The sequence below is a fragment of the Phyllostomus hastatus genome, unplaced genomic scaffold, assembly GCF_019186645.2.
Source record: "Phyllostomus hastatus isolate PE091 unplaced genomic scaffold, TTU_PhHast_1.1 phas_scaffold_317, whole genome shotgun sequence".
Lineage (NCBI taxonomy): Eukaryota > Metazoa > Chordata > Mammalia > Chiroptera > Phyllostomidae > Phyllostomus > Phyllostomus hastatus.
This window is the reverse complement of record NW_025334023.1, coordinates 1244779-1260559: the sequence shown is the minus strand read 5'-3', so window position 1 is coordinate 1260559 and position 15781 is coordinate 1244779. Positions and strand designations below refer to the sequence as shown.

General features: G+C 43.8%; 1 protein-coding gene across 4 annotated transcripts in view; it reads left to right on the top strand.

Annotated features, from left to right (window-relative positions):
• The window catches only part of NUMA1 (nuclear mitotic apparatus protein 1), a 75596-nt gene that overhangs the window by 38866 nt on the left and 20949 nt on the right, over nt 1–15781 (top strand). For 3 of the 4 annotated variants that reach the window (XM_045818342.1, XM_045818343.1, XM_045818344.1), the window contains exons 2-3: nt 4775–4848; nt 10055–10140. In XM_045818342.1, coding sequence (XP_045674298.1) covers nt 4807–4848; nt 10055–10140 — 128 coding nt within the window. In that variant the 5' untranslated portion in view covers nt 4775–4806. Of the gene's footprint in view, nt 1–150; nt 348–4774; nt 4849–10054; nt 10141–15781 lie in introns of those variants that run through there. The other variant, XM_045818341.1, reaches the window with a different exon arrangement.

Here is a 15781-nt window from a genome sequence, read left to right as displayed (position 1 = left end):
CATGCGTCCTATTCTCTTGTTTGTGGGCCAAGCCTTCACTGCCCCTCCTCTCCAGTGCACCCCTCCCCCCTTGCTGAGAGTTCCCTGCTTCTCTGAGGCTCCCAGATGGGGCTCCCAGATCACGGAAGCTTGCTGTGCCTTTAAAGAAAGCAGACTCCTGGCTGTGACGCACTTCTGGCTGTCAGCCAGGAAGATCGCTCCTGCCAGGCTGACTGAGAAGAAAACCAACAACTTTTCTTTTGTGTGTGGGGTTACTTTCCACTAGCCCCCCCTTCCTCCTCTCATTTCAAGATTTAAATGCTAATGGCGGATTAAAACCTGTAAATACGTTTGGCTTTAGGAATCTGGTAAGGCCCTCCTGCACTGAGACTTTCTCACTCTTTCTCGGGGGTTTTTTTGTTCAGTCATGGACGAGGGGGTGCGGTGGAGGCTCCCCCCTCACCTCTCTTTCCTGCGCCATCCTTAAAGGGGAGGGAAAGAAGAGGGCGAGCAAGTAAACACTCAGAAACAGGGGCTTGGAGCCGAGCTTGCCAACATCCGGGAGTTGGCGCCTTTCAGAGCAAAGGGTTGCTTTCTTTCCCCTCGTAGATGTCAGCGCGTTTTTGTTCAGAGTGGGGGAAAGCGTGTGTGCCTGCACGCCGCGCTGTAGAGACAGCTCAGGGGAGCGTCTCCATTCCTAGTGAGGCCTGGTGTATATGTAGTGGTGGGGAGTGAAAAAGGTTCATTTTTCAGCTGGTAGAGACCAGGGTGTGTGAATGTAGCTGTGGGGGCAGATGCCGATGAACTGCTGGAGGGGGTGCGGGTGTGTGCAGGCATGCATGTGTGCAGTATACGGCAGTAGGCGCCAGGCCTAGTTTGAATGCAACCCCTTTGCCCACATCCCTCTGATCTGGGCCCTACAGGGCATGGGGGTAAGGGGCAGGTATCAGTAAACCACTTTTGAAGAAGCCAGGGAAATCTTGGTTGTTTCTTGCAATCCCTCCCTACTTCTTTGCCAGGGCTTTGGAGCTCTGGGCCAAATTCTGGGCTACTCATAGGGGCTGGTCTGTGAAGAAGGGGAGCCCCGAGCCCAGAGCAGGCTGGTTTGCCCCAACCTCAGGAGTGCAGAGAAGCCCTTTGAACTTGGATGAGACAGCCTACTCAGGACTCCTCAAGAGTTGAAAGGATTGTTTTTTCCCCCCTTGGCTTCTGTTGCAGCTGCTGGTCCTTGGGCCTGTTACCGCCTCCCAGCCAGGGTATGCACCAGCAAGATATTTCCTATTCTGTTCTTTATACAAGTTAGCCTATGGCCACATAGTTTGGGTTTTGCTGGGCCTCTCTGGGGTAAACTACAAGGTGTGGGGTGAGTGCCTGATTGCCTGGGCCTCCTGACCTGTCCCTCCCAGAGTCAGAGGAGTCCCATGCTCACGATGTTTACTCTTTAGATGCAAGGGTTTCTCAGATGGTGGGGAGGATCTTTTATGGAAAGGTGTACAGAGCGTGGAGTTCTTAGGGCTGCAGGCAGGCAGGCAGGCAGGCAGTCTGTCAGAGTAAGTGGTGGTAAGCCTTGCCGTTGAGCATGGGCGCACAGATGGGTTAGCCATTTCCCTTATGAGGTGTGAGCCTGTGGGCCTTTGGAACCTGGAGGCAGAGTGGGGGTGGGGCTTGGAGAAGGACCCTTTGAAGTGGGAGTTTGTGTGGGCTTGGGGCCCTGAAATTCTGGGAGTGGGAGCTAGCACTGAAGAGAATGAAGGTTCTGTGGAGATATGGCTTGAGAGACCAGTACAGTTTTGCAGTCCTCTGGGACCAAAGGTCACTTTGGTGTTATCTTGAGGCAGGGCTGGTGTTCAGGCAGGCAGTTCAGTGGCTAAGAGGCAGTCTCCAAAGTAGCTGGCACCCAGGCTGGGGGGCGGGGTAAGGAGAGCAGAGCCGCTGCAACTCAGACCCTCTGGCCTTTGGCCTATCATTTGGGCAGCCCGTAAAACTGAAGCTTTTCCTGAGCAGACCCCAGAGCTCAGCAACCTGACCCCCAGTCCTGGTCCTTGCATCAGAGCAGGTGGTTTGCATTAGCTTCAGCCGTGGTAGGAAACTGTAGCTGGGTTTTAACTCTTTAAGACCCAGAGAAGGTACGTGCCCGGTGGCTGTATGTCTCTTGTGTTTTTACTTATCCTGATACATCTTCTGAAAACATACAGAGGGGTTACTGTAAATGTGGGAATTGGTCCTGATGGTGAAGGAGTTTATGTCATTTTTGAAAATGTAGAGAAGATGCAAGGCCTTTAGTTTATAAGGCAACTACTTCTGTGTGTTGGTTCCTTCTTGAGCCCAGAGGAAAGAGAAGCACCTGATTAGCTCTCTGATGCCTCTTTTGGATTCTGGGGCTTTTCTTTGCAAAGAACCAGGTAGATGAGAACTCTGAAGGTGTCCTCAGAAGATCTGCATTCGGAGTTTTCTTCTTTTTGTTTTTTGATTGGGGATGATGGGTTGCCTGATCACTTTGGGATGGATCTCAGGAGATCCTTCTGTGAAATGGTTCCAGGCTACAATTGCAGGGATCTGTTTTTCCATCACCATCACCCAGTCTTCTGGGTGGGGCCTGCCTCAGATTTCAGGGGGTGGGTGGGGAGGATGGTGCTCTGGCTGGGAGCCCTCCTGTTCCAAGCCAAGGTCTGCTTAAAGCCATAGTCCCAGTGCTGAGGACTAGCTGTGCCACCAGCTCAATCGTTTTTTATCCTGATTTATCCTGAGAGGAGTGACTGGCCGGGCCGTCCTGAAGTTCTCACTCCAGTGTCCTGTCTCTGACAAAGTGCCCCTTTGGGGGCTGCAAGCTGACAAGGTCCTTCTGGAGTTCCTCCTGTTATTGAGCATTGGATTCCCCCCGTTTCTCTGCCTGGGGAGCAGAAAGAAGGCATTTGGCCTGGACACCAGTTTTCCGGAGCACTGGAACTAGTTTTAGATGGACTCCCCTGGGACGGCATAAGGGCTGTATGTTTTGCCTCTGAGATGAAGGCAAGAGGTTGGTTAAACCTCAGGTCATTTTTAGCAGCACAGCTGTGGAATCTCTCAGAGGGGCAAGATCTACCTCCGGTTGCAAATAAAATTTCTGACTGAAGTTTCGGGCCTCAACAAAAGGAAAGCAAGTCTAGAGGCAGCGGTGGGATGAGGCAGAGGTGATCTAGGCCTACTTCCCTTGTTCCTGAATAGCTCAGACTTTTTTTTTTTTTTTTTTAAGAAGCCTCAGTCAAGCATTTGGCTATTGTCACCTTTACCACAAGGGCCAGGCATGGTCCCTCTAACTTTAGACTGGCCAACCACCAGAAAAGCCTTTTTGCAGTGCAGTAATTGAAGCCAGCTGCTTTCATCTTTGCCTGGCCCCAGGGAGCTAGGCAGTTTGTGCCTGTGAATAGGCCATCCTGGGTGAAAATCATCCAGGACTGGGGGACACATAGGCCCCTTAGCTGCTCCATTTCCCTGAGAGCTCCCTTAACCACTTCACTGCTATTGCCAGAGCCCAGGTGAATTGGCTCATTTCCAAGAGTGACATTGGTATGACAAATGGAATCATGTTGGGTTTTGCAGGGTCAGGAAGCAATTATAATTAGCATTCAGCTATATTTAGCATTTAATTATTTCCTTACATTAATTAATGCTTCATGTACGTTTTATTTCACTCCTCATCCTACTATAAGCCCCTCAAAGGCAGGGACCATGTCATTGCCTCTCATTTCAGGTAATTTTGTTATATACTGTCATCTAGCTGCCAGCACAGGTTGAACACATATAAGGAGCAAGAAAATAACTTGTTTGACTGGTTGATAAATAGGGTGCACTTGCACAGAAACGGCTAAGATATTTATATATGCCTTTCCTCTGCTAAACAGTAAGCACCTTATGGACAAGAATGGCGTTTTTTTATCCTCAACACTTGGCACACAGCAAATGTTAGCAAATGTTGGTTTCACAGAACCCATGCCTTGGAGATGCTAGTATGTGGGAGAGTTATAGGCGATGTGGCGCTTACCACTCTTGCTCTTCCTGGTAGAACAGTGACAAACTGAGTGCCTATGGCAGGAGGTGGGGTGGGGGTGGGGATTGCTCCCATGGAGATTCGTGGGAACTGTGGAGGTGCTAGGAGGAGTTTGGGAATATTTAATCATAAAGTCTGTGGTCTCTTGGGTAGATTGGCAAGTAAATGGCCAATTCCCAATGGAAAGGAAAATTGGGGGTAAGAATACCAGAATAAGTATCTAATCTTTTATTAAATGTCTTACAGGCTCTTTGCCAGATTTGGCTTTGGCTTCACCAAATCCCCCACTTGAACCATGTCTGATATTTGTGTGGGAGATATAAAAATTCAGAATTTGGAGAGGTTCCCAAGGACTGGATTGTTACCGTTAGGTAGAGTTTGAGTAGCTGCAGAAATAGCCAGAAATCAACCTTTGAAATCTAGGTCTGCCTGGAAGACCATGATTGTTCTTTGTTTTAAGGGTACCATGTCCCACAGAGCAGGGTTGAAGGTGAGCTGTATTTTCTATGAGACAGAAAAATTGTGCGGAATTCTTGGACATTGAATTAAGGGCAGGATTCTTTATTGTCAGCTCTGAAGCAATAGGTTTTATATTAATTTTGATGTATACTCTCCACTGTCTAAATGTTCCCGTGGCATCTTGGTGGTGAGGGTTAAGTGCCAAGTGAAGAGTGGTTTACTCAGAGCCACCAATAAATGGAACCGTTTCCCCTTCCTCCTTCATCATGGGTATGTGATATCATTAACTGTTCTTCTCTTGGGTTGCAGGTGTATTGGGGTGACGGTCTGCTATCACCAAGATGACGCTCCATGCCACCTGGGCAGCTGCACTTCTCTCTTGGGTGAGTGGTCTTCCTCTCCTTTCCTAAATTTCCCCAGGAAGCTTAGGAGGGGTGGGAGAGTTTTCTAGGAGCTACAGCTATGGAAATAGTTTTTCTTGGCCTTTTCCCTTAATTTTTGACTTTTATTATTTCTAATGATGTTGATGCTGATGTTGACAGTGATCCATACTGTACTTGTGTAGGTTAGAAGAGGCTTCTCTAAGATGTATATTCTCTTCCCATCGTGGGAAGTCTGGCAGCGGGGTGGCTTGGAAACCCACCCTCCTTTGCTCCCTGTGTATTTTTCTGACTAAAAGGGTTGGCAGTGAACTTTACTGATGTGCAGGGACTTTGGTCTTAAAAGCCCTTTCATTGTAGGGCAAGGTTCTCCTTGCTCTCTTAACCATGTTTTGTTTGCTTCTATTATTCTCCTGTTGCCTTCTTGGTTACTTCACCAAAATCCTTCTGCTGGATACTTTCATGTATTTTCTATCCAAGATAATAGCAGATGGATACTGAACACCAGAGAGGAACTGAAGAGGCCATAGAGTGTGTGCCCAACAGGCACAGGCCTCGGAATCAGACAGTTTGGCTTAGCATCATTGCTTTGGCCCCTGGGACCTAGGGCAAGTTCCTTAGCCTCTTGACATTTCATTTTAAAAATGGAAATAACATTAATAATAACACTTGGGGTTACTATGAGGATATTGAGATAATGTGTGTAAAAAATATTTAGTATGCACACAAAATCATTTAGCCCAGTACCTGAATAAATAAATCTTGAAACTTAAAATAGTCCCTGGGCATGCTGTTTCGTACAGGGTATTTTAGTAGTCACCCTGGCAATTGACTCCTCCAATTAAAGAGCCAACTTTAAAAGAAATTATAGAATATTTTAAAGGAAATGAATTTTAATTCCCAAGTAGGTTGGGTTTAATGTACAAAAACATGCATTCTCAGTTTTTAGTTTCTGAAATAGATACATATTTTAGTTGTATAGTTTAAATGGTTTTTAATGTTTGTATTTGATATATTTTATATTTACATCATAATTCAGTGTTTTGTGTCTATATTAGAAACAATGTCTCTTCCTTCTCCTCCCCTCATCCACCCAGAAAAGCTGGTTGGGTTGTGCAGGACCATGAGCTGTATCTCTGGGTCAGTGGCTTATATGAATATCGGAGATCCTTCAGCCTTGTTGTTTTAAGTCGATCAGTTTATCTCTTTACTTATTTAGGTCCTAGGCTTGTTTTTTTGTTTTTTTTTTTTTTTTTTAAAGATTTTTATTTATTTTTAGGGAGAGAAGGGAGGGAGAGAGAGAGAGAGAGGGAGGGAGGGACATCAGTGTGCGGTTGCTGGGGGTTATGGCCTGCAACCCAAGAATGTACCGTGGCTGGGAATCGAACCTGGGACACTTTGGTTCCCAGCCCGCACTCAATCCACTGAGCTACGCCAGCCAGGGCGGTCCTAGGCTTGTTTTTACAGTGAGTTACTGCTATTACAGAGAAGAACAGACACAAGAGTAGGTTTGTTGTGTTTTTTTTTAAGATTTTATTCAGCTATTTTTAGAGAGAGGGGAAAGGAAGGAGAAAGAGAGGGAAACATCAATCTGTGGTTGCCTCTTGAGCATCCCCCCACTGGGGACCTGGCCCTCAACCCAGGCATGTGCCCTGATTGGGAATTGAACCGGCGACCCTTTGGTTCTCAGCCCAAGCTCAGTCCACTGAACTGTACCAGCCAGGGCACAAGACTAGTTTTATTTAACCACAGATACTTGTATACTTCTCTCAAAAGTCACAGTGAACATGCATTAAAATATTAAAATATAGTTACATAGAATTTTTCAATTTAAACAGAAGTTAGGCAGCTGAAGTGGATTTTATGACACTGTAGCACATGAAAAAATATGTTAGTGAGAAGAGTGGTTTAGAACACACACACACACACACACACACACATACACACATGATAATTATAGCTGTGGTTAAAACAAATGACCTGGGGAAAAAAGACTAGAAAAGAAATACATCAAAATACTAAATGCATGTATTAAAATACTTAAATGTGTGGAGTTTTTGGTTTTCCAAATTTTCAGTATTTATTTGTAATTTAAAAATAAGTTTATATTTTACTTAACATGTAGCTTGAAATTAATCTGTACCAGCAATCATAATGAATAACTTGTTTCAGGGAATAGGGAACTTAAGGATTTGACAGCTTTAAGCAACCCCGAAAGCGTAATGGCCATTTCTTCAGTCGTGCCGTGAGCTGGGTCCTCCCTCGCATGTTTTTCTACCCTGACTAGAGATGAAAGAGTTCTTCCACTTCCTCAACCTTCCAATGATTTCTCACTGAAGAACAAAATAATGCACAGGAAGAAAATACATTTTTAAAAGATTTTATTTATTTATTATTAGAGACAGGGGAAGGGAGGAAGAAAGAGAGGGAGAGAAACATCAATTTGTGAGAGATCACATAGATTGGCTGCTTCTCACACGCCCCTAACTGGGGACCTGGCCTGGAACTCAGGCGTGTGCCCTGACTGGGAGTTGGATCCACAACATTTCCGTTCACGGGCCGGTGCTTAATCCACTGGGTCACATCAGGCAGCGCAAAAATATATTTTTATATCTAAGAAAGAAACTATTGCTAGAGTATTACTTAATTTGTAAGAGATGAATCCAGATTCCTTAAGTGACTTTAAATCAGCTAACTGATGTGATTTTTCAGTCTTGTTAGTGAACAAGCTTTCCTTGCCCTTGAATATTTTACTTACATTGCAGGTATCAAAGGGAGGTGGTTTTTGGATGCGTAACTATTGAAAATCTCTTCATTTTTAGTAGATACAAAGGGATCTTGGCCTGGAGTATTCAGAAGCTTCCTAGGAATTTTACACTGACCTTTCCTGACTAACTAGATTAAGCTTTTATCAAAAGATGGTATTATATTGCCTTTAAGACTTCAATGAGAGGTCATATTTTATATTTCACACTTTTAAAAACGCTTTTAACTTATTTCAACTTAGATTCATCCAGAAGTTGATTTTAATATAGAAGTATTTAGCCTAAATAAATACTGTTATTTCTATAGTTGAATCATGAGGGGTTTTTTTAAGTCCTCCTGATTCTTCACTGCATGCAGCTAATATAACTGCTAAGATGTAGAAGCCTTGGTGGATCTACTTCATTATTTTAATTTTATTAACCACAATAGTGCTTTGCATTTTGTGCTTATTTTATAATGTGTTCTTGCATCCATAATCCCATTTGAACCCACCCTGGTTCTTTAAGGTAGATGAGGTTGGGATTACATTCACTTTGCAAGTGAAAAAAAATAGGCACAGAGAAAAAGTCGATTACAAAGGACAAAAGTTCCTAGCAAGTTAGTGGAGGAGATGGACCCAAAATCCTTGTCAGGGGACTCCCGGTCCCATGCCTTCTGAAAAGCACACCTGTAAATAATAGAATCTGCTCATTTGCTTATAACCACTATGCTGAAGTTTTGTTTTTAAAGATTTTATTTATTTATTTTAAGAGAGAGGGGAAGGGAAGGAGAAAGGGAGAGAAATATCAATGGGTGGTTGCTTCTCACACCCCCCCTAATGGAGACCTGGCCTGCAAGCCAGGCATGTTCCCTGAGTGGGAATCAAACTAGCGACCCTTTGATTTGCAGTCCTGTGCTCAATCCACTGAGCCACCCCAAGCAGGGCTGAAGTTCTTTAAAAATAACCTGTTAAGTGGGCTAAGTCTCCCTCCTCCCTTAGTCTTGTATATGTGATTAATTGACTTAGCATACCCTTCCTTTCTATGATCATACAAAGGTAAACTTCACCCTGGTAAATTTGGTGTCTATCAAATTAATGAGGACTTCCTATAAAAGTTTACCATATATGCTTGTTGAATAACCTGTGTACCTGATTTATTTGCATGTGGCTGCTGGCAGATTTTCTAGTAGTAAGCACTGAATTAGATGGATGCCTGCCTAAAGGCAAAGAAAGGGAACCAGGGGATTGAATTAGAATTAATGAGTTTTGTTTTTGTTGTTGTTGTTGTTGTTGTTGTTCCAAGTTGTTTTCCTTCCTCCTTTTTTCTTTAATTATCTTGTTCCCCATCATTTCTCCCTCCTCTCTTAGCCAAAGTTTTATGCCTGGAAGGAATTTAAAAAATGCATTAATAACAAGATTTTATACCTGTGGGAGTGTATAAAATTTATGTAATATTTAATATAAGCTTCAAATAGATACTTCAAAATTCAAGAGACACAAAGGGCTATAATGTAAAAATTTGGCCCTGGCTGGTGTGGCTTAGTGGATTGAGTGCCAGCCTGCAAACTGAAAGGCCGCTGGTTCAATTCCTGGTCAGGGCACATGCCTGGGTTGTAGGCCAGGTCCCCCTTGGGAATGTACAAGAGGCAAGCTTCTCTCACACGTTGATGTTTCTCTTCCTGTATTTCTCCCTCCTTCCCCTCTCTCTATAAATAAAATCTTAAAAAATAATTAAAAAAATAAAAATAAAAATTTGAACTACAAAGGGTTATAATGTAAGCATTCAAGAAATAAGAAAGGCTGCCCTGGATGGTGTAGCTCAGTGGATTGAGCGCGAGCCTACGAACCAAAGGATTGTGGTTCGATTCCCAGTCAGGGCACATGCCTGGGTTGCCGGTCAGTCCCCAGTGGGGGACGCATGAGAGGCAACCATACATTGATATTTCCCTCTCTCCTTCTCTTTCCCTCTAAAGATAAATAAAATTTTTTAAAAAAATTAATTCCAGGAATCATTAAAAAAAAAAAGAACTAAGAAAGGCTGTAATATAAAAAGCCTTTCTTTTTTCCACCTCTGACTCCCAGCCATCAAATTCTTCTCTCTAGAGGCAATGGTGGTACCAGTTTGTGTATCCTCCCAGAACCATTTTATGCCTAACTGTATTTAAAGTATACCCCTAGTGCTAGAATATCCTAGGAGAATTTATGCCCTTATTTAGTTGAGGCCAAAGGAGTTATTCTTTTGATGGCAGCTGTAGGTGGCTGTCACTGGTTGAGTCAGTGCAGCAGTATTCTTTTGCTGAAATTAAAAACCCTAGAATCATTGGTTCCTTTATTCCTGTAGTTGACAGCTGTAGGCACTCACGGTGAGCAAAGAATTGCCATCATCTGGGGAAAGGAATGAACCACAGTGCTTCTGGCCCTTCCTTACAACAGTTTAAGTGGGTTCTTCCTTTTGTCTCCCAGGTGAATGGTCTGCATGTGGCTGACCCTGTGGAGGCCTTGCTGCAGCTCCAGGACTGCAGCGTCTTCATCAAGATCATTGACAGCATGTGAGTATGCATTGCATCCCTCTCCAGCTCCTCAAGCGAAGCTGCATGCTGGAGTGGGGGCTGCATTTGCTTCCTTGTCTTGGTGACCACGGTGACCAGAAAGCACAGGCAGGACTGGGATGGCATAAGCCAGTGTGGGGCCCAGAGGCAAGACACCCTGTTTCTCCATGGGAGAGGTTTCACTCCTGTCTTACCCTAAGGCTTCCTCAGTCTTGCACATTAGAGCCTCCAAGTCCCTGTGCTCTCACAGTGTTCCAAGAGCCTGCTCTGGGGCTCCCTGTCCTCTTGACAGGAGTCTTTTACAACCCTCTTTTTGTGACTCATCCTTATCTCATAAAGCCCTCTTTGCAACCTGTAGGGCCGAGAAGAAGGGAAGCTCTTACACTTAAGGGAAATAAGGAGCACTTAAAAATCTCATCTCTGACTTGTTAGTGCAGCATAGATAGGCCTTTTCTAGGCAATGATAGCATTTCTGTTGATTTTCACTTGCCTCATTAACTTGCTTTGTGAGGTTGATTAACAATTGATAAGTTCTTTGTTGTCCAGTAGCCACCTTCTATTATAATTCTGGTCTTTTCTTTTTAAATCTGTGTCTTTAGCACAGGTTTCCCTTGAACATCAGAGTTAGTGCAGAAATGAAGTGGCGCCTCCTCCTAGTATCTTACCTTTCTGGCACCAGGCAAAGATGGGTCAAGCCATAACTTAGTTATTAAGGTCACATCGTTTATCCTTTTTCCTGCATCAACTTTTAGGGATTATGGAGGATAAAACGGACCTTCTCTCACTTTGTGCTACGAATAAAAGTAGAGGCCAGCCATAATACAAGGAGTCGGAGGTACAGTGATGGAGAGGAAAGCACGGTAGACCGAGCCCCCAGGCCAAGGATGAACCAGTGTTGAGGGTGTTTGTGTGGTAGGCAGGAACTGGTGTTAGGGATTCAGCAACTCTGAAGCAGTTTTGCCACCCATTCATAGAGAACAGCTCACTGATGGGGAAAGAAGATAGAACTGAGGCTTTCAAAGGCAGGAACTGAGTCTGGTTTATCTTGTGTCCTTCGTACCTAGATTAGGAGAGCACATTGATTTTAATTAATGTTTGCTGGGTGAGTAAATAGTGAATGAAAATGTAGTTGATATTCTCCATCAGCAAAGACTAGTGGGGCTGAGTGACCCAGGATAAATGGATTTGTTAGTGTTTGTTTGTTTGTTTGTTTGTTTGTCTTAACTCTTTCTAATGTATCTTGAGGTGTGTATTGGTAGTGGGATGTCTTTTGGATTTCTTAAAAGTTTCTGTGGCTCTACCCAACATCTGCCTTAGGGTGCCTGAAAGAAGCCATTATTATTTTGGTACAAACACTTTGCTCTTCCAATTATCTGAGCAGGACCTTCCAAACAGCATCTTGAATTCTTCCCTCTCCTTGGCACTGATTTCTAATCAGTCATCATCTTCTCAGTCTGTCCTTTAGCAGCCTTTAGAAGACTTCTCATCCCTTTCTGTGGTTCGTTCTGGACACCAGGCCCTTGTGATGGCTTTCTTCTCTAATCTGCCCTTATTTCAGGGCATTGCTATACATGTGATCTCAGGAACCCTCCTCCAGTCTTTCCATTGTGAGCCTCCACAGCTGATGAGCTTTAGTGACTGGTCATTGCCAGGGGGTTGCACTCTAAAATCTTTAGCCACGGTATTCAAGAGCTTTCATCAGGGGGCATCTTCTCCCACCAGTTTTGCTTCCTACTCCATACCCCAGCTGCCACGTGGCCTCCCTCCATTTTGATCCTATAGAATTCCCTATAGAATTATAGGGAATTCCCTATAGATCCTATAGAATTATAAAATTTGGATTTTTTAAATTACATCATTGTGGTGCTGTTTACTTATTTTCTTCCCATTATTGCTTGTAAACTGGTAATTAGATCTGTTTGATTAGCATAAGTTTTGTATCTTGTTTTGCCTTTTTCTGGTATTTTTGCAGGACTACTTTATAGGTAGAGTTATATACCACCGATAAGTCACCAACTTTGCAACTCTTAGTGAAAATAATTATTTTGCAAACCCTGATGAAATGATAGATCTAGGCAACCAACATCAATGGCTGTAGTACCTGACCCACTGATTAATTTTAACTTCACTAAAAGACTGGTGGCCAGGTATAATACGAGATCTGTCCTGAAGAAGTCCAGCCATTGTTAACAAGAATGGTTTGTGTGACACTGATGTAACCTTGCAGCCAAAGAGAGTGGACTGGAGTGTACATGCATGAACAATGATGACTTCACTGCACTAGTCAGTGGGGGCAATAGATGCTGTTGAGTTGAGCATGTGTATTGTGTGGCCATCGCAGTCAAAATAACTAAGCAAACAGAGCAACGAATCTGCATCAGATCTTGTGTTAAACTTGAACATTTCTCTGTGGAAACTATCCGAATGATTCAGAAGGCTGCTGCCGTGGGTAACTGGTGATTGGCAGCTTCATCACAACAACACGTCCACACACGTATCACATCTTGTGCAAAGGTTTTTGTCGAAACATCAAATCACCCAGGTGACTCAGCCCACTCTATAGCCCAGATTTGGCACCCTGTGACTTCTGGCTTTTCACTAAACTAAACTAAACTAAACTAAGATCATCTTTGAAAAAGAAGAGATTTTAGACCATCAGTGAGATTCAGGAAAGTATGACAGGGCTGCTTATGGCAACTGGGAGAACTGTGTGAGGTCCCAAGGTGCCTACTTTGAAGGGGACTGAGATGTCATTGTCTTGTGTACAATATTTCTTGTATCTTCTTCAATGAATGTCTCTTTTTCATATTACATGGCTGGATACAGCCTGGACAGACCTTGTATGCCTCATGTTGTGACATACAGTAGGGTGCAGAATGCTTTTTTTTTTTTTTTTTTTTTTTTACTTAAGAATAGATTAAGGAGTTTTTACTTTTGAGAAAGTAGATTTCCTTGGCCTCATGACAAGAGCAGTAGATGTGTGTAGGGGTAAGGATATATATACCTTTGTTTAGGTTTATAACTTGGTGGGGAATTTTCCTAGGGAGGTCAGAAATTCAAGATGCCCATCAAGTTGTCTTGTAAGTTGGCTTTAGACTAGGAGAGAGGAGAGAGGGTGGAGAGAGGGATTGATTGATTCAGAGGGAGGGGCTGTGGAAATGCCTGTTAACCCTAATCTCCATCTCAGGCCCAGGACATTGCAGACCAAACCTCCTTTGGGAAGACGTTCTTGGTGAATGTGTTCTGGCTGTTGCATTTTTGATGCTGCTACTGTTGCTAGCCTAAATCAAATGCCTAGTCCTCAGGGGAAGAAGTAGAAGATGGCAGTGTTGCTGGCAGAGAAGCTATGAGTATTGAACAAGGGTTATTCCTTGGCCACTTGGCCTCTTCTCTGGGAAAATAATTGAAGTCAACCTCTTTGACAAGTTCCTCTTTTTGTTCTTTGTGTGAATATAAGCAAAGAGGCTGTCCCATCTCGATATCTTGAGGCTGGAATAGCAAGATTTAGTGGAGGCATTTTGCCAGAAAACCTAAAGTCCTGACGTTTGTTTTGCTGACATTGACTTCTGCTCCTCCCAGTATAAAGCACCCCTCATCTGTCAGTCTGTGGGTGCTCCACCCATAGACTGAGCACCTGCTGTATTCCTAGCTTTCAGCTTGCACAGTCAGAGTGGTCAGTTGTAAATGATGCCATTGTCTCTGTGAGTGCTGTAGGAATTCCTGAGAAGGAGGGTGGAAGGGTGACCAGCAATGGTTCTAGATGGCTTCCTGCCAGGGATGAGACTTGAATTTAGTCACTTAGTCTTGGGCTGGATTTCTTCAGAACCAGCGTTTTCTGAAGCATGTTTCATGCAGCTTATCCCAGGGGCTCAGTGGGGTAAAAGAAGGTTTTTTGATTAAATATGGTTAGGAAATAATGTATATTATATCCTATTATATAGAAAATGTTTAGTTTGGTTTACGTAGCATATCTCAAACATTTAAACCAAGAATTCTCTTTATTTTTAGCTAATGGAATACACTGGGGAAATTGTTGCTCTGTGTTGGGCAAACAGTCACAACATTGCAGATTGTAGATGGGTAGAGAAGTAGGGCTCTTTCAGGAGTCTGTGAGGAGAATAGCAGGTCCTAAAGACTTTGTAGGGGTCCCTAATCACAGATCAGCTACCCAGAATGCTTTTTGTGGGGGGGGGGGCGGGTCACTGGAAGAAATCTTTGTAATCCTGTGGGAGACGGAGAAAGCTAGTTTCACAGTCTTGCTTGGATACTTCTTGTGCTTTTCAGGATGTTGGGCTCTGGAAGGTTCTAAGGCCTGTCCTGCCCTCCGGAAAGTTAGTTGAAACCTGGAGGTTCATATTCTGAACATCAGGAGGCCCCTTAATCAATATCTCCAGCTGTTGCCTAGATAGAGAAGTGAAGATCCTTCACCTCTGAAAATGAAACTGCAGTTAGACAGAGCCCCAGGAGCCAGGGACCTGGGCTGTGTGAGAGCTCCCCCTGCTGCCTCCTGGCTCTCACTGCTCTCTTTGCACTTGGCCTACCCTTCCAGTTAAATGAGCATGGTGACAGCCACCGATCAAAAGTGATTGTCTTTTGGCGGGGCCTCTGGAAGGCTTTAGCTACCTCAGCCATCAGTGGAGTGTGTTGAACGAACTTTGCTTTGTCACTTCAAAGCCTTGTTCTTTCAGTTCTTGGTTCTGTTTTTTTCCTTTCTATCATCCTCTCTCACTCTCACTCTCACCGTGTTTCCCAGGCATCCTAACTTTTACACTTGAGCTATTTCAGACTATTGAACTTAGCTTCCCCTTGGTCCGTGTTGCCTCCATCAGTTTTTGACCCTCTTCCCACAGTGCTTTTTTACACAGTCGTGCGCTACATGAAAGATGTTTCAGTCAAAGACAGACCGCGTTTACAACAAAATTACAATGGAGCTGAAAAGTTCCTATCGTCTTGTGCAGCGGTTTTCATCTGGCGTGTTGCAAGAATTTTTAAAACGTGCATACCTGAATACTTAGTCAGGGGCACTGACCTCTTTTTCCATAGATTGTCAAAAACTGAAATGACAACAGCCAACACAACACTAGCTGTCAAGTGTGAATGAATCATGCTGTGGAATTTTAGTAATTTGTTTATGTGTCATAAGATGGAAATGGTTGAAAATCACTGGTCCAGTGACGTCATAGCCATCTTAACGTCACGTGCAATGCATTGCTCACCTGTTTGTGGAGATGGCGGTGTTAACACACCTGTGCTGCCAGTTGTGTGACAGTACAGGACACAATTATGTACGGTGCATACTACGTGGTAGTAAATGACTATGTTACTGGTTTAATTATGAGTGTACTCATTCTACTTATAAAAATAGTTTTCTGTAGAAGAGCATGCCTGTCACACTGTCAGCATCCTCGTATACCCCGTGTTTGTCGTTCCTCTTGGCTGCATTGTTTCCTCTTGTGTTCGATTTAATCTTGTGTTGTTCTGTACAGTGACATGCTCTACAGGCTTATAGCCTAGGAGCAGTGGGCTGTACCATCTAGGCCTGTGTAAGTGCACCCTGTGATGTTCTCACAACAATGAAATTGTCTATTAACACATTTCTAGGGGTGCATTTCTCAGAACGTATCCTCGTTGCATGGTATGT